Source organism: Eleutherodactylus coqui, chromosome 2 (assembly GCF_035609145.1).
Source record: "Eleutherodactylus coqui strain aEleCoq1 chromosome 2, aEleCoq1.hap1, whole genome shotgun sequence".
Classification (NCBI taxonomy): Eukaryota; Metazoa; Chordata; class Amphibia; order Anura; family Eleutherodactylidae; genus Eleutherodactylus; species Eleutherodactylus coqui.
This window is the reverse complement of record NC_089838.1, coordinates 258,687,000-258,710,715: the sequence shown is the minus strand read 5'-3', so window position 1 is coordinate 258,710,715 and position 23,716 is coordinate 258,687,000. Positions and strand designations below refer to the sequence as shown.

The 23,716-nt window shown below is 41.2% G+C and overlaps 1 protein-coding gene across 1 annotated transcript in view; it reads right to left on the bottom strand.

The window, feature by feature from the left end:
- Positions 1-3,432: 3,432 nt before the first annotated feature.
- ARRDC4 (arrestin domain containing 4) overlaps positions 3,433-23,716 on the bottom strand; it is a 59,527-nt gene continuing 39,243 nt past the window's right edge. Inside the window, exons 6-9 of the mRNA XM_066592839.1 lie at positions 21,825-22,081; positions 16,618-16,780; positions 16,100-16,254; positions 3,433-12,515 (exon numbers count right to left, since the gene is read on the bottom strand). Of these exons, the coding sequence (XP_066448936.1) occupies positions 12,450-12,515; positions 16,100-16,254; positions 16,618-16,780; positions 21,825-22,081 (641 nt within the window). The 3' untranslated portion in view covers positions 3,433-12,449. The remainder of the gene's footprint in view (positions 12,516-16,099; positions 16,255-16,617; positions 16,781-21,824; positions 22,082-23,716) is intronic.

Here is a 23,716-nt window from a genome sequence, read left to right as displayed (position 1 = left end):
TTCCTCTAGAGTGCATATTGATTCTGCACGACCACCGATAATTGATTCTTGGCTGTTCCACACATAGTAGACAGTGAAACTTCTCCAGACAACTATCCCAGGTGAGTCTCCTCTCTTACAGGTACACTATATAGTGTAGGGTTCCCTCTGAGTGAGGTTACCTTGTCATGGGTTTACTTTGCCAGGAAGTGCTGACCAACTTTGGTAATATAGATAGAAAAAAAGCCAATACCACACACATACATACTATATACACTACCATTCAAAAGTTTGGGGTCACCCAAACAATTTTGTGTTTTCCATGAAAAGTCACACTTATTCACCACCATGCGTTGTGAAATGAATAGAAAATAGAGTCAAGACATTGACAAGGTTAGAAATAATGATTTGTATTTGAAATAACATTGTTTTTACATCAAACTTTGCTTTCGTCAAAGAATCCTCCTTTTGCAGCAATTACAGCATTGCACACCTTTGACATTCTAGCTGTTAATTTGTTAAGGTAAGCTTGTGAAATTGCACCCCACGCTTCTAGAAGCATCTCCCACAAGTTGGATTGGTTGGATGGGCACTTCTGGCGTACCATACGGTCAAGCTGCTCCCACAACAGCTCAATGGGGTTCAGATCTGGTGACTGCGCTGGCCACTCCATTACCGATAGAATACCAGCTGCCTGCTTCTGCTGTAAATAGTTCTTGCACAATTTGGAGGTGTGTTTAGGGTCATTGTCCTGTTGTAGGATGAAATTGGTTCCAATCAAGCGCTGTCCACTGGGTATGGCATGGCGTTGCAAAATGGAGTGATAGCCTTCCTTATTCAGAATCCCTTTTACCTTGTACAAATCTCCCACCTTACCAGCACCAAAGCAACCCCAGACCATGACATTACCTCCACCATGCTTAACAGATGGCGTCAGGCATTCTTCCAGCATCTTTTCATTTGTTCTGTGTCTCACAAATGTTCTTCTTTGTGATCCAAACACCTCAAACTTGGATTCATCCGTCCACAACACTTTTTTCCAGTCTTCCTCTGTCCAATGTCTGTGTTCTTTTGCCCATCTTAATCTTTTTCTTTTATTGGCCAGTCTCAGATATGGCTTTTTCTTTGCCACTCTGCCCTGAAGCCCAAAATCCCGCAGCCGCCTCTTCACTGTAGATGTTGACACTGGTGTTTTGCGGGTACTATTTAATGAAGATGCCAGTTGGGTACCTGTGAGGCGTCTGTTTCTCAAACTAGAGACTCTATTGTGCTTATCTTCTTGCTTAGTTGTGCAACGCGGCCTCCCACTTCTTTTTCTACTCTGGTTAGAGCCTGTTTGTGCTGTCCTCTGAAGGGAGTAGTACACACCGTTGTAGGAAATCTTCAATTTCTTAGCAATTTCTCGCATGGAATAGCCTTCATTTCTAAGAACAAGAATAGACTGTCGAGTTTCAGATGAAAGTTCTCTTTTTCTGGCCATTTTGAGCGTTTAATTGACTCCACAAATGTGATGCTCCAGAAACTCAATCTGCTCACAGGAAGGTCAGTTTTGTAGCTTCTGTAACGAGCTAGACTGTTTTCAGATGTGTGAACATGATTGCACAAGGGTTTTCTAATCATCAATTAGCCTTCTGAGCCAATGAGCAAACACATTGTACCATTAGAACACTGGAGTGATAGTTGTTGGAAATGGGCCTCTATTCACCTTTGTAGATTTTGCACAAAAAAACAGGCATTTGCAGCTAGAATAGTCATTTACCACATTAGCAATGTATAGAGTGCATTTGTTTAAAGTTAGGACTAGTTTAAAGTTATCTTCATTGAAAAGTACAGTGCTTTTCCTTCAAAAATAAGGACATTTCAATGTGACCCCAAACTTTTGAACGGTAGTGTATACTGTATAAATATAGGTAACTATCAATTATTTATTTTATAAAACTATAGTGGGAACTTTTGGGACTATATATACATTCCTACAGATTACTGCCACTAGCTCAGGGTAAGTATTGTAGTGAAGTGACTTTCTTTTGTTATGCTTATAAAGAACTGCATAGGAAGGATTACAGGTAATGGGTGTATGGCAGCTGTTGCTCCTGTTCACTTCTGTTGATTTCCTACTATTGCAGTAAAACTGCAGTCAAAAGCTTATGCATAACCCAGGGTCTTGGTTATGATGAGTTACACAGTTTGTATAGGAGATCATAAATGACTTAAAAGGAGTTTTCTGAGACCCCCATAAACTTAAAAGGGGTTTTATCATTAGGGAAAATTCCACGCAGTTAGGACCGGCGGAAAATAAAGAAAATTAAGCATACTCACATTTCCTTAGCCCCCCAATACTCAGCTGAATGGTTACCACTATGCTGATTTCCGTGTAGATACCTGGTGAAAGTCAGGTGATGCTGCAGTCAGAGGCCGCAGCATGTGCGTTGGCACTCCTGGCATCAGCACTCCCATCCTGAGCATCATGATGCCAAGAGTTTGGGACGGTGACACTGCAGTCTCCAATTGACAGCAGCTTCATCTGACTTCTGTTCGGCCATCTACCTGGAAACCTGAGCTGTTCAGGTCAAGGAGAGGTGAGTATGCTTTATTTATTTATTTTTTTCCGCCAGTCCTACCTACTTGGAAGGTTTTTTTTCTAATGATAGAACCCCAGCCGGTTCTCATTTTCTAGCACGGCCAGTGAATGGCTGCAGCAATCATCCAAATAGTCTGTTAAATCATTGCTGCAATGTTGGAAACCCAGCCCGACAAGGAGGGCTGGCTAGATGACCAGGAGTACTGCTGGCGGTGGAAAGAACAGGTGAATAAAGCAAAAATCTATAATCACCTTGCCCATCTATCTATTCTGTCCCTGGTGCCCTGCAAAGTCTTATTAAAGGCCCATTTACACGGAGCGATAATTGCTCAAACGACAGTTTGTGTGACAATTTTGAGCACTCATCTTTGCATAACGCTAATTAGCTACTTAACAGTTGTACAGGGGGAGCTGGATACCACTGCGATAGCTCAAAAAACAATGCAGCTGTTTTGAATATGCAAACAGCTGCATTGTTCTTGGAGCTTTCAGCTGGTGTCCCGCTGAGAACTGCCAGAGGGCATACCAGCTGAAATAATGCTATCAGCACTGCCCAGTGAGATATCAGCGTGCGGCGCTGATAAGGCTTATCGCTAATTTCTAGCTGGCTAGAAATAAGTGATGAACGAACAGTGCATGATGGCCACGCGTTTAGATGCAACGATTATAGCTCAAAAGACGGCTTTTGAGTGAATTTTGAGTCATAATCGTTGTGTCTAAATGGGCCTTAAGTCTAAGTACCATTAGGCATAATGATAGTCAAGGATATAAAACCTTGATTAAATACTAGGAGCTGTACAAGTGTCTGCTGTGGGCCAGGATCATTTTTTTTAAGTGTGAGACATATACACCAAGGACAACACAGTTATATCTTATAGAAAACATTAGGTTTATTTTAAGAAATACAAAAACAAAATGAGCAATTTTAAGGCCACGGGTTGTGACAAAGTATCATGAACACACAATTACAAAGCATAAATGCATACAGTCACAATAGTAACACTCGTTAATAGAATATAGAACTTTTGTGATTCGTTGAAGTCATTACATTTAAGGCCTTGTAATATTTACATATGCAGATACAGTACTGTCATTGACTAATGTATTAAAGGGATAGTCGAGGCTTTTACTAGTCATGATCTATCTTTAAGCAATCAATAGTTGATCGGCTACTCAGGACCCCCCGCACTCAGCTAATCCTCCAGCCTGCTGCCAGTACACCAGGTCCATATGTTATCATCGATTGTCTGTGGCCAGAATTGTAACAAACCGCTTCACTCCCATTGCAATCAATAGGAGCGATGCCTCCTATTACAATTCTGGCTCCTCAATACTTTCAGAGCTGGAAGTGTAGCAGAAGGCATCACCCCCATTGATTTCAATAGGAGTGAAGCAGTCTACTACACTTCCTACCCTGACCACCGATGATGACATGCAGCACTACTACACTGACTGAGGGTGGAGGATCAGCTGGCTGGCTGAGATCCCAAGCGGTGCAGCCCGACGATCAACTATTGATGACCTGTGCTGAGGATAGGTCATCAATAGCAAAACCCCCAAGTACCCCTTTAAAATTGCCTTCAAGCACTGCATTGCCAGAGTCTTTGTATGTTTAAATACACTCTGTGTGCTTTTCATTGACACCTGCATTACTAGTACATAGGAAACAAAGCCAATATTGTCTGCGTGGGCTATATATATATATATATATACACAATTTAAATTTTTTTATTTAAAGTTTTTGATGTACTCCGTTATTCAAGCCATAATAAAACATAGACCTATTTAAGATTATTTTAAAAGGGGTTGCTCCATCTCAGAGTTTCCTGGCTGAATGAAGAATGACCACCTCACTGGGCATTATGAAAACAGCTGAGCGTGGCAGCCTTATGCCATTTCTGTAATGCCCATAGAAGCACAGTGCATTACACCATTTCCATAATACCCAATTCACCTCAATGGGAGATACAGAAACAGCGTAAGGCTCTTGGCATTTTCTATAACACCTGGCAAGGTGGTCATTTTAGCCAGGAAATGGCGAGATAGGAATACCCCTTGATCAGAATTAATCTGAAATAAGTGTACATGAATGCACAGAATTGGATTTGGCTCTTGAGGAAACCACTTTGGAAGCATTAAATAGATACACACATTAGAGATTTATTACAGCAAATAGAGCCACCAATGAAGAAGCACAGTTCACAATCTGTACTTCTTACATGGACTTAGTGAAAAACTCAAGGTTTTAGATGGACAGCAGTTAATGCTATGTTTGCCCAGCTATTGCAGGGGAAATATGCTGTATGGCCAGCCAGATCTGATTCCTGAGAAGTTACAAAACAAGACCCACTGCAATCACCTGATCTCTGCGAAAGCTTCAATGTAAAAGTAAAAAAGTTAAAATGTTGAGAAATCCCTTTAAGCTTACAGTTTAGGAATTTGTAGTATGTCCCAGCTTGTTTGAGAAGTCAATGTAACAGTAGGGTACAAGTGCTGAAAACCCTTAGATGCAGGAGTGTATCCACCATGACCACACATACGGTACGTGTATGCAGACCATTTACAGACCGTTCAGCAGCTTGAGGACGCTAGCAGACAAGCACTAGCGGCTGCTACTAACAATCACACTTTACAGCCATATTCCAGACTGATCTTGTAAGTCCAGGTAAAGCCCAGCAATAATCTATAAAGCACAAACATTGGCAAGGCTCATATAATAGCGGCCTTAGGCTGGTATCACACAACCGTAGTATAGACGCAACATCTGGATGGTTCTATGATGATCTAAGGTTGGTTGAATTGAACCGCAAGGATTTCAGCCTTTGCGGCCCTAATGCAGATACAATGTGCACATTATGTCTGTGGGTGATCGAGTTGAGGGACCTTCACACATGCAGCGTAGGTCTACAAGGTGTACTTAAAAACGCCGAAAATTCTGCACCAAAAAGTCCAGTAGAAATATTCCTTTCACACTTGTGGAATACTTTCCCAACATGCACATGGCCGAAAGGAGCGTAGTTGCACCCGAATGAAGGGAATACCTTCACCTTCGCCGGCAATTCAAACTCCGCGCCAGAGTGCAGGAGTTTGAAAGAAGCCATGGGAAGCTAGAGACTGCCTAGTCTTCCCTGTCTGTGGCAGGTCACATCTTTTACTGTCCGTACAAATCACAGCCAGGAAAAGAGGTGGTGAAAACTAAACAATTGAAATCCTATAGAGATCTGTGGTTTTGTTTGTCCCGTTATAGTGCAGTGATTAACTATGCTTGTCTGAATCCACTCTAAATAATAATTTTATTTATATAGGGCCAACATATTCCGCAGCGCTTACAAGACAAGGGAACAGAAACAAAACCACGGTTACATGAGGTAATCAGTTGATGGAGACAGTAGGGGTGAGGGTCCTGCTCCAACGAGCTTACATACTACAAGTAATGGGGGGATACAGAAGGTACAGGGGCTGGAGATGTGCACGGTATGGGGAGGTGGAGAGTGAGGGATGCTATACACATAGACAATGATCAGGCCATATAGTGGCTGAATCAGGATGACTGCAAGGGGAGGTTGATGGCGACTAGCAGGGATTGCAGGCAGTAGGACAGGCAGCGTGTTATCAGGGGAGTACAGAGGGGTTTGGTTTAGGGGATGTGGTATGCCTCCCTGAAGAGGTGCGTTTTTAGAGCACGCATGAAGTTTTGTGTGTCAGGGATTGCCCTGATAGTTTTGGGTAGAGCGTTCCAGAGCACCGGAGCTGCTCTGGAGAAGTCTTAGAGGTGGGAATGAAAGGTTCGGGTTAAAGGGCACTTAATCTGGTTTTGTTAGTGGAGTGGAAGGCATGGGCTGGGTGGTGAATTGAGATGAGGGATGCAATGTAGGGCAATGTGGTGCTGTTGAGAGCTTTGTGGATGAGGGTAGTGAGTTTAAATTGATTTCTGTAATTCAGCCAGTGCAGTGACCGGCACAGGGCAGAGGCTTCCAAGTAGCAGCTGGACAGGAAGATGAGCCTGGCTGCTGCATTTAGGATGGATTGGAGAGGGGAGAGTCTGGCACAGGGGAGGCTGATCAGCAGCGAGCTACAATAATTGAGCGGAGGTTGGATGAGGGCAACAGTGAGCGTTTTTAGCTTTACCACGGCGAAAAAAGGGCGCATTATTGTGATGTTTTTGAGGTGCAGGTGACATGTTCGGGCCAGAGAGTGGATATAGAAGGAAAAGGAGAGATGCCCTAAAGATGCAGCTTAATCTGCTGCTGTGGATTTTTGCTCCATACCCCGAATGTGTGCGTGCAAATTTTGGTGCTGAATTTAGGGGTGTCTTGCCAAAATATTCTGTACATGTGAAAGGTGTTTTAGGGTGTTGCACAAACAACATTTTTTTTTTAAAAAGAAACACACGTTTTTGTAACAGATTTCTATGCAGTTTAAGCCAAAACCAGAAGTGGAATCACAATAGGGGAAACATGAAAAGGAAGGACTTCTACCATTCCTTCCTGATGGATCCACTTCTGGCTTTTGCTAAAAAAAAATGCAAAAAAACAAACAAACACCACAGCAGTTTATGATGTAGTAACATTAAGTTTAGCAAAATAACACAAATGTACTTTGTATAGCATTTCCTATTAAGCATCCATATGTATTGTCCTGAGAGAAAAATGTAAAGTACTATACTTTAATAAGATTTAAAAAATGACTTAAATGACAAACTGCAACAGTCTTAATTATTTTAGTCAAGATTTTAATTTTTTCACTTTTTCTTATATCCTACAGGTCAATGGCTAGAAGACTGAAACACGGAGTACAAATTGACAGTAATTGAAACTTTTTTAAAATCAATTTTACGTTGGATTCACATCGTTTTTCATACAGCTTTTTTAACCCTTTCCAGACCAGAGATTTTTGTCTATTTATCCCTGCCTTCTAAGAGCCATTATTTTTTTATTTTTAATTATTATTACTGCATAGGGCTTGTTTTTAAGGGATGAGTTCCATTTGTTTATGCTACAATTTAAATGTATCATGTAATGTACTGAAAAGTGCAACTGTACTAGTTTTTTTTTTTTGGAAGGAGGTGTTGTAAGATTTCCATGTTCACTTTTCTCTGCGGTTCAGTACGATTATCTCAATAGAAAATGGGTACAGAAAGCAAATAAAGAAAAAAATGACTATTTAAAAGAATTCTAGGTCTCATCAAATTTATATTTTTATTTTTTATTTTCCTGTTGATGTTGTTGTGTATGGGCATGCGGTTTCCATGGCAAGCGGTGGTTTTTATTGGTATCATTTTGATGTACCAAATGCCCATTTCTTCAGAAGATGTTTCAGTTCCATTTAAGCCTAGAAGAATTTTTGTTAGTCATTAAAAATGGATCACATGTACAAGATTAAGCACAAAAAAATTGGAATAAAGAAAAGTGTTAAAGAGACTGGGTGCCCCAAAAACTGCAACTTTGGCATTTTCTTATGGATGCATAGTTTAATATTTTAATAGTTCAGACTTTTATTGACACAATACCAAGCACATGTATGTGTTTTCTTATATGAAAAATGGGAAGGAGGTTCGTGGAACTTTTAATATCTTATATAGTAATATCTATAATAGTCTCCATAGGGAACTTGAACATGAATTACTTGAACATTAATTACTATACACTGCAAGACTACTATATTACAGTATATAGTACTATCCAGTGTTGCCCATTAACATTTAACTATCCTTTGTTCCCCAATACTTTTCTTTTTTAAGATTGAACACCTATTGCTGAAAACTATGAACACTCTTTTCTCTCAATTTGTCATTACACAACAAAAAATACAACTTTTCTTATATTCTTTATATTGAAAAACATGTGGTTTCAACATTTTTTGCAAAAATATTAGGATTTGAATGGGCAGTTCTGAGACTTTTATTGGATAGGTAAGAGTTTAACCCTGCCACAACAGGAGTTAATAGCTGGACGTTACGAAGAATACATTGCCTAATATAAGGGACAGAGCTTTATAGAGCCGTTCTTCACATCAGGGCTGTGGAGTCAGTGTCCCATTTTGGTGGAGTTGGTAGAAATGTACAGACTCCGGCTTATAGGAAATATTATATATATATATATATACATATATATATATATATAAAATAAATATGGTATAATTACTTTAATGCAGAATTTGTTGCATATTTCCTTTCATATGAATTTAGGAAAGTTTTGTGTTCTGAAATTGTATTACAATAAATATATTTTATGTTCTATTCAAATAGCTGGATTATTTTGAGTCGGAGGTTTGGTTTACCGACTCCACAGTCCAGGTTCATATAACAAATCTGCTACATCATTTGACACAAAAACGCAGCCACATATGGTGGAGTGTTCCGACCCTATGGAATGAGAATATCCAGTACTTAACTTTTAGTCTCAATTCACAACAATCACATATTAAGCCATGCTATCCAAATGGTGGACCTTAATCTAGGCAACACCTATGTCTCCAACATATTGCATACTGGTATGTTCACTAGCATATTATGCACTAAAGTGTTTTCCTACACAGAACAAATCAAAAAACCTCCTAAAAATAGTATTCCAGGTTGTCCAACCAACCAATATGGGATCATATCATCTCATATTGGGACATATTACTAAATACAGATGTATGTATCTGCAAAGGTTGTCAAATAATTGGTTACGTTTGCAAAAATGGAACATGGTTATAACACATATGTAACTGTGCTGGCCTATCATACATGTGCAAATGTGCTCCACACCCGATTATGTCCACATTAATAGTTTCCAACTGGACAACCCCTTTAATAAAACTTTTGTTCAAAGCAATTTAAGAACTAAGTCGTTAAAGGAAACCTGTCACATTGAGAATGCAGTCCAATCTATGGGCAGCAAGTTATAGAACAGGAGGAGCTGAGCAGGCTGATATATAGTTCTGGGGAAAAAGAATCGGTGTAACTTGTACTTTTTTCACTCCTTCTCCTTCTGTGCATAGGAGTCCAGTCAGCTATCTCTGTATGGACATGCAGGGTAGGGCTGGCTAACCCCGATAAGACCACCGCTTACTGGACCCCTTAGCATGGAGAGAACAGGGATAAGGGTCTTTGACATAGAGCAATTAATTGTTTGTCCTACCCAATGAGTCTTTTGCTTTCAAGCAATGTCCATTTACATAAGTAGATCATTATTTTAAACTTTTTCAGCACTTTTTCGTCTACTTGTTCAGTTCATCGTTGGTCTGTAGGGGAAATCTGGAAATGTCTGGGAATGTTTGTGACGGACTGAATGATCCCCTTTTATACAGAACAACTGGCAAACAATGATAACTGCATAAAATGAACGATAAATGATAAGCGAACGACTTATCGTTCAATCATGTTGGCCGGGTTTATACAGTATGATTATCGTTGATTTTCGCATAATTCAGCAATTGTTTGAAAGATAGTCGTTCAGTGTAAAAGGGAACATACAGGTTAGGCTGGCTTCACATGGGCATATTTGCACATGCAAAATTTGCACGCACAATACAGCGAATAGCACCTATTGATTTCAATGGGTTCATTCACATGCGTGTATTTTTCCTGCACAAAAAAATAATGCTGCGTGCTCTTTTTTCCTGCACATTTCTGCTAGAGGGTGCGTGAAAGACTGCGTAATTGCACAGGATAAACTCATCTGGAATTCATTAGATTAATTAGCCATTTCAATTGGTGCTTATTTTTTTTGCCGCATGCAAATGCCCATACCTTGCGTATACTGAAAAGTATACAATAAAATACATTAATGAATTCACAAAAAAGCAACGTTCGTTCCGCAAAAATGCTACTCTTAAACGCGCGCAAATATGCATGCACCTGTGTGAATCCATCCTTACGCGTCTTTCACACAGGCGTTGCGCTTTAACGCTGCCTGCATCTCTGCTGAAAATGGCATGAACAAAGGATAGCCACGACAAAGTTGCGGCTATTATTCTCGATTTTTTCATCCATTCACGTGGCAGAATGTGGCATATTGCAGGGAAATTACGCCACAGCCCCAAAATCCCTTGGTCGGCACTTTAAATGCCTTATTAAAGGCACCGGTTAGTGTTTAGTAGTGCTAGCCACTGCTAAACTTCCTCCCCCTCCCTTTTCTGATGGCTCCCACAGACTCTTATATAGAAGTCTATGGAGCCACCGGTGTCTTTCGGTCCAAAGATAGGGCAAGGCTTGTGCACAGCGCATGCGTGCGCTGTGCACACTTTTATTTTGTTAATTTCCTGCTCTCCCAGGGATGCGCAGCACAGCACAAAAACAGCTGCTGGTGTGCCACGGGTCCAGACAGCTTCCATTGACTTTAATAGAAGCCATCTGTGTGGGAGATCCGCAGGAAAATGGAGCATGCTGCGATTTCAACCGGCACACGAGGAAAAATAAAATCACATCTGCATGCATTTATTTGCCCTGCGGATGCTAATGCATCCTTATGGGCTTCTGGAGCTGCGGATCGCCCGTGTGGGAGACATGCGTGGATTTTATAATTAATATCCGCACGTGGATATTGGGCCTAAGACCTTATACTGAATATTTTCTCACAAACCTATATTTCAATCTGCTCAGCAGCTCTTTCTCTATAGCTTGCTGCTCACAGATTGGGCGTCATTTTCAATGTGACTTTTAAGTAGAAGCCTACTGGCCAAACCAGCGGTATGGAAGAAACGGAAGGCTCTGACAAGTTTTATGGGGAAAAAAAACCTAGATCAATGCCACAAGATCATGTTGGCAAAGTCTGAGATTGGCGATTACCATTGGATTTCTAATATATCAAAGCCCTTTGGCACTCCTCAGAGATTTCTGCTCCTGGAAATATGTCAACAAGCTAAGAAAAACGGTCATTAAAATCAATGTCGGAGAACTCTGAGTATAGATCCCTTGCATTCTGAAAAGCAATGGTAGTTTGAAGTCAGACTTCTCTAATGAGATCTTCTCATATGCATGACGATTAGGCAACTTTCAAAAAAGGAGCTGGATTGTATAACAGCTTATGCCCACTCCATTAGATACCCGTCATGCACTTCGCCAACTCTTATGGAAAACTAGTAAGGTTCCTGCGTATGTTACATTTGTATACTAGTCAGATAACATTTTGTGCCTATAGGCTCCTGATATGTAAACACAATATTACGTGTTATGCTGCATTTCGACGAATATATGGTAAATGCTAATCAAAAGGTGGCACTTTAAATCTTTGGCAATGATGTCATTAAACAGCTCAAAATGTACAGTAACTACAGAATCTACAAAAACATCCACAAAAAATTGTCGACATGTTGCACAATTTCCCTTTAATTTACACCTGATCAGGTGCTGTATATAGTATATTTTCCCTGATTGGCACAGCATGTGCTGCTACATAATAAGGCACCCTTTCCCTGCTGCTTGTAAATCAACCTTAGGCCGGGCTTACACGAGTATATGGTAAAACACAATGTAATTGCGTGTGTACGTTTTCATACGCACCCATAGAGAACAATAGGGCTCTATCACACGCTAAAAGGGAACAAGCTGCGTACTCTTTTACGCTCAAGCACGAATGGATCAATGTACTGCATTCACTGTGCATTATGTGCACATACATTGCGCGCATAATACTCAATTAAATTACGCTCATGTGAGCCCGGCCTTAAAGTAATAGAATAGCCATGCGCAGGATTTCTGAAGCGGTTACCCATGTTGCTGCACTTTTTGTAACTAACATACACAAATTTTTACCTTTTCCTAGTAAAATAAAAATATCAAGGATTCGCTGAACAAGGAACTTTGACAATTTATTACATGGACCAAACTATATGCCTTGTGCCTGAGATGATGCGCCATGTTTAATGTAAACCGTTAGTATTGAAAGGAGTTATAATTATGGTCTCATCCCTCCTGGATAAGCGGCGTAGTCCTCTGTACAGTTGGGTGGTTGGCGGGATGGGGATCTATCTGTGTAGACAAAATATAAAACTGGGTAAGTTATGAAAATCTCATATGGTGTTTTATATATGTGCTATAAAGTATTTATATTTAAACTGGTATCTGGGTCATTCATTGCCTAATGAAAGGTTATATAATTTACCAATATACTTTCTAGATCAAGAGCTGACTCAGTGGGAACGGCGACTATGTACTTCTCAGAGATAAGAATCTGGTCAGGATTCTGCCCAGCCGCCACCCTCTTTCATGGATTATGTTTCAGAGCAAGTTTATCCTTCATAAAGCCACTTCCGTTCTCAATGACAGGTTAACTATACCGCGAATGTGTATGCATACACTTTATTCCGGTGGCTGGGTTGAGTTTAACCAGACAAGATGTATGGATGTTGGTTTTGGATCTCTCATTCTATTTACCCTTGACAAACAAGTAGGACACACCTAAGGTCACCGTTTGTCTATTTTGTTTGTTGTTTTCATTGTAAACTTTTTTGTATAACAATATTTAAAAAAAATACAAAACTGATAATCACACAACTGCATGGTTACTTAGAAAACAGAGCTGTGATGACTGTACTACCAAGCATGGGTGTAGCAAAGAGAGGGGCAGGGGGGCATTTGCCTTGGGCGCAATGAGGGGGGAGGAACCAGAACTGCCTAGAGTCAAAGGAGGCATCAGCTGCCTGCTACAGGAAAGCCAAGGAAGAAATCGCTTTAGGGATAAAGGACCTTTAACATGATAATTAGGTGACCAATTGCATATATAGGAGGGCTTCTGGAGAATCGCAAGGACCTTTGATTTTGTCATGAGTAGGTGATCAGTCACATGTGCGGGAGGATTCAGACTCTAGGCTGTCCTACTGTCAGGCGAGTTTCTTGCAGTTCTCTACAGTACATGATATGAAGATCCTTGAGAAAGTACATGTCCATAAAATGGAAGAATCTGTCTCAAAATGGCCGCTAGATACAAAATGGAGCATTATAAGATTTAAATAAGCTTGTGCATAGTGAAACAATAATTCAAGCAGAAGTAGCTTTAGAGCAGAAGGTGCGCTACAATGAGTAATGATTTGTCTCTGTTCTTTTTCATGAGAACCAAGTCTGGACGCAGTTATCAGAAGACGTCCTCCCACACCTCGATTCAGAGACTTGGACAAAGGAACTGACTGTACTACAGCCACCTGAATCACAAAGTGAATACAAGGGAGGACCAGATAACGCTGGGAGAAACAGACACTTGAGAACATAACAGATATATTCTCACTACGCTGATTGCTGAACAATATATGATTCTTAATGTTTTTCTAACCCAATAAGATTAACCCCGTGACTAATGACGTATTCCTTTCCTGTATTAGAACTATACCAAAGTGAATAAACTTTCAGAGTACGCACGCCTTAAGCAGAGTGAGCTGTATATCTGCCGTGGCTCAACTCTACGTATCTGTGGGAACTAATAACTATAAATTATATAGTTTTTGGCCACCTTGATGCATCCAGGTACGAACTAATTTGGAACCCAAGGCTTGAAAGGTTAATGTGACCGGTCATGTGTAACGGTCCTTAACATCCTCATGACCTGGTAACAGAGATCTAACACTGTTTAGGGGCTAAAGGGGTATTACTACTGTGTGGGAATAACAGGGTGAACATAAATCTTGGAGATTGTGCCCTTCTTCTCTTAAGATCCTAGTAACACTCCTGGCTGCTAGTTTACACTGATGGGTCATTTAAGATCCTGTTCACATAGCGTTTTTCACTGAAGATTTGAAGTGGAATCTGCAGGAGTTCCACATGAAATCCGTAGCAAAATCTGTATCTGAAGTGCCTCATTAGTCTTTATGAGAATCTGAGCTGTAGTGCATGCGGTGGATGACAATTTGGATCTGCGGCTCTAACAAATAAAAACCCATGTCAAAAATGTGCAGCAACCACACGTATTTCTGATGTGGATTTTCATTCAAACTTAGTGTGTGTGAATATTCTAAGAGACCCAACGATGCAGAGGTAAGTTACTGATGGAAGGTCGCCTGCAGCCATAAAAAGAAGTTCTGAAGAGAGGCCCCAAACTAAGTTTTTGCACCAGGATCTGTGAGTCTTTAGCTACACACCTGGGCTTGGAATAGGGCCACGAAGCAGCATGTACAGCTGAGAATCATGCCAGTATACTGTTTGGTACAGCTTCAAGTTGCTTGTTGCATCTTAAGATTATCGTTTAAAAAAACTCAAAACACAGCAAACAGTTGAACGATGAACGAAATTCGTTCACTTACCATTCATTTCATGGAAACATAAAAATTATCGCTGGCTCTCTGCTAATCACTCGGTTTAAACACAAATTGTTCAGTCGTTCTAATTCACTGGTACGGTGAACTGAACGATCCTGTTAAAAAAAATCAACTATTTATGTTAGTGTTTAAACTGATCGCTCAAGTGAAAGAGCAAACTCATCATTTGCTCATTCGCTTGAGCATAAAACTTCTCGCTACATGTAAAAGCACCCGTAGGGCTCTTTTACACGAGCGCATAAACGGCAACGGCGTTTTTACGTTTCATGCCTGCTCCATATAAGTACCTGAATGGGCGTTTTTCGGTGATCACGGCCAGCATTTTCTCGTCCATTCACACGACCGCGTCGTTTTTAGCAAAAAAAAATACACCGCGCCCCAAAAAACCCTTGCTCTGCCTAAATCCTCGGGATGCCTTCCAGTGCCTATATAGAGGCACCTGTAAGCTTTTCGCAGCATTGGACGCTGCAAAAATGCCTACCCCTCCCTTCTTTTTCCCTGCCCCCATAGGACCCTATGGGACCCGCTGGTGTATATTGGCCAAAAGGTAGTTCCAGAACTATCTTTTTGGCCACCTTATATATGTCGGACGTATTTCACTGGGCTGACGTAATTACGCGCCGTATAATCGCCCATGTGAACAAATACATTGGAAACTAATGCTTCACATGGGTAGCGTATATACGCCCGAGTGTAAAAATGTGCCATATATGCGCTCGTGTGAAAAAGCCCTTAAAATACAATATTAAATGTCATTATCATTAATTACTTCAAAAGGGTTGTTGATACGGGGATTATGCCGATTGCCAGATTGGCGTCAGGAAGGAATTTTTTCCCTTAACTTCGGAAAATTGTCTTGTGCCTCATTGTTTTTTTTTTGCCTTCCTCTGGATCAACATTGGGGGTATAATTGGCTGAAGTAGATGGACATGCGTCTTTTTTCGGCCTTTCATACTATGTTATGCTCAGATGTCCAAATCCTGACTCCACAATGTAGGAACAAAATAACTAAAGTAAAAAAGGTTACGTTACATCAATTCATTGGTTGAGGGGGGTGTGAGATGTATCTTTGCACAGGGTGCAAGAAGACCTAGCTATACCTTTCCTACCAAGCTACACTGTCCTTATCATAAGACTACAACAGATTCTCATCATCTAGAAGTAATCAATGTGCTTCCATTCAATGGTTCCAAGCAGAGTCTTTGAAAGCTACAAGGAAACAATTAGGCCAGTATGCTGGAGAACTATGTAGCCATATAGTATAGAATAACTGTTTGAATGTTTTTTATCTTGCATAGTCAACTGTACCTCTGAATACAATGGGGGTGGCTGGAACCTGAACTCCTGGATTACGGTAAATGGGGGTAAGTGAAGTCCTTCAACTAGGTCACTTTGGTCAGTGCCTATAGGGGCTCCCCAAGAAAGTTCTTCTTCAGACACAATATCTGCATAATTTGGTGGTGCTATTAAAAACAAACATAAGAAAATGTACATTTTATAGTTATAGTTACATGATCTTGCTTTAGCATTGATTACATTCCTTTTTCCATATGTAGCTTTGCTGCTCCTTGGCACTTTGCTGCTCATTATTGCCGACTGTAGGACCACTGAGAAGACAGCTACTCAATCTGTGGTCTTATCAAGGCTGGGGGAAGACCACCAATCATAGTGTAAGCCAGTAATTATTGGTAGGAATAGGGAAGGGGTATGTTGGACTTCAGCAACGATAGTTATAAGCCCAGGGCACCAGTTACACCATATAACCATATGTTATGCAAGATAAATTCTTACATTAATCATAATATTCTCTTCTGCTATAGTTTTACCTTCTGGTTGCTCTGGCAATGTTAAGGCGAGCCAGCTCATATCTACAGTAAACTGGCTGGTAGCACTTGAATTCCTGTACCAGAATCCATTAAATGGGACTGTGCCGATAACTAGAGGTAGTTCCACCTTCAACTTCTTTGCACCAGGAATGTGTATGTAAACCTGTAAGAAAGAATATGTCATTTTATTGTGGAAAACACAGAACAACACACAGCTGAAAGATATATTGTTCTGTTTTTTAATGTCTTCTTTTGTAGTTCTGTGAATTATAATACATGCCAAGATTTAATGCAACCGATGTTAGGTACATTGCTGGCGGAAAGATAATAGGTAGAGATGAGCGAACGTACTCGTCCGAGCTTGATATTCGTGCGAATATTAGGGTGTTCGGGATGCTCGTTACTCTTAACTGTCACTCCTTCCTGGTGTTCTGCGGTGCTCCTGCAGGCTGTCGTTCCCTCCTGGTTCCCGGCAGAGCATTGATTTCTCTACGAAAGGCTTTAAATCCACGCCTCCAGAAACACACGTGCCTTCAGCCAATCACAGCCAATGACAGTGATGTCATTGAATTGCTGTGATTGGCTGTGTTTCTGGAGGCGGGGATTTCAAGCCTTTCATAGAGAAAGCTTTAGTCCGTGGACCAGGAAGGAGTGACAGTCTGCAGGAGCGGCGCAGATCGTCTGAAGAAGTAAGTAATGCTTTTTATTCTTTGCTCCACTGTATTGCCGGCGTATAAGGTGACAGTTGGGGGGTCGTCTTATACGCCCCGTCGCCTTATACGCCGGTATATATTTTTAGTGTATCACATTTCTGGATGAATTGCAGGGAAGGGGTTATATATTTAACCCCTTCCCGACCATTCATCCTGCGATCGCCGGCAGACCAGCAGGTTCCACTGAATGCAATGTATTGCTGGTTCCATTGAATTCAATGGGCTAACATCGTTCTTCTCTGCTACAGCTGTTACAGCTGTGCCAGAGGAGAACGATCTTTACGCTGACAGTGCGGGGGGGGGGGGGGGCCCACTCTTGCCGCTATTGTGGCTTAATAGTGGGACCTGTGAACTTGAGATGCAGCCCAACATGTAGCCCCTCGCCTGCCCTATCCGTTGCTGTGTCGTTCCCATCACTTTCTTGAATTGCCCAGATTTTCACACATGAAAACCTTAGCGAGCATCGGCGAAATACAAAAATGCTCCGGTCGCCCATTGACTTCAATGGGGTTCGTTACTCGAAACGAACCCTCGAGCATTGCGAAAATTTCGTGCCGAGTAACGAGCACCCGAGCATTTTGGTGTTCGCTCATCTCTAATAATAGGCAAGACAAGGATGAACAGAAGTGCATGGTTTAAAGGAATACTCCAGGTAAAACAGTCTGTACGCTTAGCTGGGAGCTTTAATGTAACATAGAAATTTGTTAGTGCAAGGGGCTAACCCCTTTATTATGCCTGGCTTCATATGGTTAAAATTGTATGTGTTTTTCAGGGCCTTCCAGAGAGATCACATGATGCAAGTGGGTTCACCTCTGATAGAGTAAGCGGACAGAGAATAGTGAAAATGACTTTTGGCCCCACCCTCATATGAATCTTCAGTGGAGCCCATCTTGGAAAAGGGCATATGCATCCAGAGGGTATTAAAATAAAGTACTTGAACTGCAGCTCCACTCAATGTGGGAAAGCTCAGGAGAAGGAGAGAAAAGCAGGGGGAAGAATATAAAAATCAGAGTGACGCAGCAGTTTGAGAGAGACTGATGCAGCATATAAAAGGAAAAGAGCTGAGTTTCCTATGCAGCCAACCAGGCAGCCTATTGAAGTGGCAGAGGCCATCACCACAGAGAGTATGATGCAAATTACTCAACTGCCACAATCTATTCCACAAGTGGAGTAACACAACTGAGAGTAGTCTGGGCAGAAAGAAACGTTCCATACTCCTATGGTTTGCTGCAAAACTGAACGACCAAGTGCTGCTGAACTTAGCATTATCTCAAGTGCTGCTGGGGTTGATATGGTAGGCCAACAGTTGACTGCTGAAAGTATCCCTGAGGGCCTATTACTGAGAACTTTGTACCGAACACGATATGCTATGAGAAAAAGTACTATATCGGAAGAGTACACTGCTGGACCACCACTTTGGAAACCGCTACAAAGTAGCGAGTGTCACAGAGAGGAACATAAATGGATAATCAGCTACTGGTAGCAGTTGTGAGTGCACCCTTTTCCTGGTATTAAATCCCTGATCAGGGTGGGGGTCTAGGACCTTATGAGATTACCGAAAGGGTTAATGCCACAGAATGGTGTTGAATACGGCATCATCCTTCATGTAAGGCTTAGCATAGTTAGTTAATGAGATGATATAATGGTTATATATTTATTACGGTTATGATGCAACAAGGCACTCCGTTTATAAATTAAAGTAAAGACTTCCGCATATTTAAATGAAGGCTTCAATGCCTTTATTGTGTCAAGGAAGGTGGATGTGGAATCGCGGCAGCTGCCTGTACCCAAAATCATAGTTAAAGCCCTGCATATGTATCAATTGGAACTAATGATAAATGAACTGCCAGGTACTACATAGATGGGCTAATATAGTGAAAGCCAGAATTGACATGTGCCTTGTTGCTGCCACTTTAGGGAAATTAAGAAGGATTTTCTATATTGATTTGTTAGGCCATAGATTGTGTTGGAGCAAAACGTAATGTTATGATGCAAAGTTCAAAAATACAAACCCTTCAGTGATACAAGGTACACATTTAAGTTTTAGTAAAAATTGTTATTGCTGCAATAAAATGCTTCTGTCTCCATCTGTCAATATCACGCCATCACAACATGCATTAGCAGCCACTAGAATACATAATGCCATGAAGAGGGTTAGGGCTCTAAAAAGCTCTTCAATCATTTTTAAATCAAAATTGTTTGACCACTATTTAAAATTAAGGCTGAACAAGTAAAAAGATTCTGAATACCTAGAACAATATGGGAAAGGAAGTAAAAGGCCAGTCAAAAATATACAGCAAATGAATACAATTGAGAACTTTGCTATTAAAATTGGAAAACAAGAACAAAGACAAAAAAAATTCAGAAGGAAAGCAGAGGAGCAAGAGACACGGATCACAAACTAAAATGTTTTTACACAAATGCACAGAGTATGGGAAACAAACAACGAGAATTGGAGCTCCTAACACAGGAAGAGAAATATGATGCCATAGGCACCACAGAAACTTGGTGGAATGACACACATGATTGGAATACAAGGCTTGAAGGATACAACTTATTTATAAGAAATAGACCTAAAAAGGGGAGGAGGTATAGCATCGTATGTTAGTAAAACATTCATCTCCACAGAGATTCAAGCTTCAGAGCATGGCAGTTCTGTAGAAACTGTTTGGGTAAAAATACAAGGAGAGAACAACAGAAAGGACACCATTGTAGGCATTTACTGTAGGCCGCCTGGACAAGCAGAAGATATTGATGAACTCTTTCTATATCAGATGGCCATGTTCTCAAAAAAGCATGACATAGTGATCATGGGAGAATTTAACTATCCAGACATTTGTTGGGAATCTCTTTCAGGCAAAAGTAAGAGGCAGACTAATCAAATTTGCTTATATGACAGAATAACGGATCGGGTTGATCAGAAAAATGCAGTCAATATAGTATATCTTGGCATTAGTAAAGCATTTGACAAAGTATCTCATAACATGCGATCTCAACATGCAAAGTATCTCAAAAAGGACCAAATATGGGTTTGACAAGGCAACTGTTAGGTGGATTCACAACTGGCTGAGTGATCGTACTCAAAGAGTGTTCATAAATGGCTGCACATTCTAGTGGAAGAATGTATCAAGTGGGGTACCACAAGGCTCTGTCCTAGGCCCAGTATTGTTTAACATTTTTATAAATGATCTGGAGGAGGGAATTGAGGGGAAACTAATCAAATTTGCCAATGACACAAAGCTAGGAAGGATAGCTAACAGTAGAGAAGTGAGTGAGACAGAATTCAAAAATATCTAGAGATGCTTGAACACTGGGCGGTGACTAAAAGAATGGTATTTAATAGGGAGAAATGTAAAGTCCTACATCTGGGCAAGAAAAACAAACAAAAAAACACATACAGAATGGGAGGAATTGGGCTAAGCAGCAGCACATGTAAAAAAGACTGAACATGAGTCTACAGTGTGATGCAGCAGCAAAAAAGGCAAACACAATTCTGGGACATATTAAGAGAAGCATAGAGTCTAGATCACATGAGGTAATTATCCCCATCTACTCTTCCTTAGTCAGACCTCATTTGGAATACTGTGTCCAATTCTGGACACCCCCAATTAAAAAAATAAAAATAAAAGACATTGGCTAACCAGAGCAAGTTCAGAGAAGAGCTACCAGGATCGTGAGCAGTCTGCAAACCATGTCCTATAAGGAACGGTTAAAGGATCTGGGAATGTTTAGCTTGCAAAAAAGAAGGTTGAGAGGAGACGTAATAACTGTCAACAAATATCTGAAGGGTTGTCACACTGCAGAGGGATCAGCCCTATTCTCATTTGCACAAGGAAAGACTAGAAGCAATGGTATGAACCTGCGTCTCAAGGCTCCCCGTTCAGGGTCTCACATAGAATGTGAAGCACTGAGCGAGAATTTAGTGAGAAGTGAGTGATTCTGAACAATGATCTACCTGTCTAAACATACTGTACAAGCAACTAGAGATGACGTCACCCGATGACATCATTCGATCGCACTGTGGGGGATAACAATGGGGTACCCTCCTGCTAACTGTTTAGATGTACGGTCAGTTTTGACGGCAGCTGTTAGCTATCAGAAACTGGTTATCGAGTGGACTCAGCTCCCGATCCATATACACTTCAGGGCCGCAAGGTGTTTATAGTCGTTTAGTAGTTAAAATCTGCTAGCTCATCCAATGTGAACAAGGAGAATAAGAGTAGGATAAAGAAAAGAAAACAGTCAATGAAACTTACTCTGCCCCTCTGTGTTCTTAGCCATTCATAAAAAGAAAGTTAGTGTGAATGACACTGAGGGACAGGGGGATGATAACTCCCCATGAATTTTGGGTAAAGTTTACAACCCTCATCCAATCTAGTTTACAGACTTTGTGATAAATTGTATACATTTAGAGGGAGTCGAGTCTTGAATACAAGACAAGGACAGTACAAGCCCTACTGTAAAAGGTGTCTAAAATGCCAAGCATATACATACTGCTAGAACGTAGTCCACGCGGATGATGTGACAGTCCGTAATTGTGGGCGTTACTGGAGGTATTTTGAGTGTCTTTCCATTCCAGGTTTCAGTGCTTCCAGATGCTATGTGATTCCCGCGCACCCTGGCCAGCATTTGTCTATGTGTTTTCATCTTTCCATGGACAATGAAACTTTGGATTTGGAATATAGCAGCTTTGGGAACTACTAAGCGCGATGACCCATTTTCAATTTCTGCATAGATCGGTATGGCCTCCCCTAAAAGGATAGAACTAAAAGTCAGTTTTCATGAAGATTCTTCATATAAATAACTTTACATAGACTGAATAGAGAGGAAGATTAAGGCCCAATGTCCACGGGCAGATTTGATTCGCGGAATCCGCATGGGCTTCCCGCAATTCAAGTCGTCCATAGGAAAGCATGGGCATCCAAACCTCAATTAAAACATACAAATTAGTTTTCCAGATTCCGCATGCGGAAAACAAATAGCAGCATGCTCCATTAAAGTCGATGCAGGCTGTCCGACGGGCTGCGGATTCCACAAGAAAACAGGAGCTTATAAAAACAAACTATACTGTGCATGTGTGCCAGCCGGCCCTTCCGCACACATCCACAGTACAGAAAAAAGAAGGCGGCACAGGTATGTGCGATTGCCAGCCGTGAGCAGGGTCATATTCCGCTGCGGGCTTCCGCATGAGGAATCCAACCCACCCGTGGGCATGAGGCCTAAGTGCCTATAGATATATTGTAGTAGACACAATAGGGAAGCTTTATCAATATGTTAGAGGAGACATACGTTTTAGAATTTGATGGAGAGACGATTGCACCAAATTTATGATAATGGAACACAACATGACAAAATTTGTTGCGACTAACTTGCTAGGCAGATTAGACATTTCTTTAGGCCACCTCATGGCTGGCATACCTATAGAACAATATTTTGCACCATACAATGGTACACGTCTTTAGTAGAGATGAGCGAACCTACTCGGCCACGCCCCTTTTTTGCCCAAGCATCACGATTTTCGAGTACTTCCGTACTCGGGCGAAAAGATTCGGGGGCGCCGTGGGTGAGTGGGGGGTTGCAGCGGGGAGTGGGGGGGAGAAGGAGAGAGAGAGGGCTCCCCCCTGTTCCCCGGTGCTACCCCCTGCTCCGCCACGCCTCCCCCGCCCCCCGGCGCCTCCTGAATCTTTTCACCCAAGTACGGAAGTACTCGAAAATCGCGGTGCTCGATCGAGTAATTACTCTAAGCGAGTAGGTTTGCTCATCTCTAGTCTTTAGTAAATTAGGTTCATTATATGACTCCTCTCTGCCATGGCCCCATTCTAGGCACTTCTTAAAGCTGCTGAGGTAGATGTAAAAAATGTTTAACGAAAAACAACTAAAACCCAAATCAGATATTCGGACACTCATTGTGTACTCCATTATTTTGGTACTATTTATGACCCTTCTGGTGCACTTTAGCAAATCTCCTCCAATATCTGTAGTTGCCTATAGTTATTCTGTGCAACACACAGGACCATCATGACATAAGAAAGCAGAAAAGTGCTCATTGCATGAGCTAGGAGGCAAGGTCCATCTTTGAGCTACTGAGAAAACCCTTTATCCAATAATCCAATCTATCATAAAGAGGTTATTCAACCAAACACATTTATCACCTATCCATAGTGTAGCTGATAAACGTATGATCGTTGGGTGTCCGTCCACTGAGACTGCCCAGATGGCACACCATTAGTCCTCCCTGGTGAATGAAGCATTAGTGTGTATGCATGACCACCGCTCCAGTCACTAGAAAAACTTCCAAAGGCATCATCCTTGGTGCACTAAAAAAATCCCCAAAAATCATTATTCCTTCCTCATAAGATGTTTCGACTGTCAGTTTCTCTCAAGCA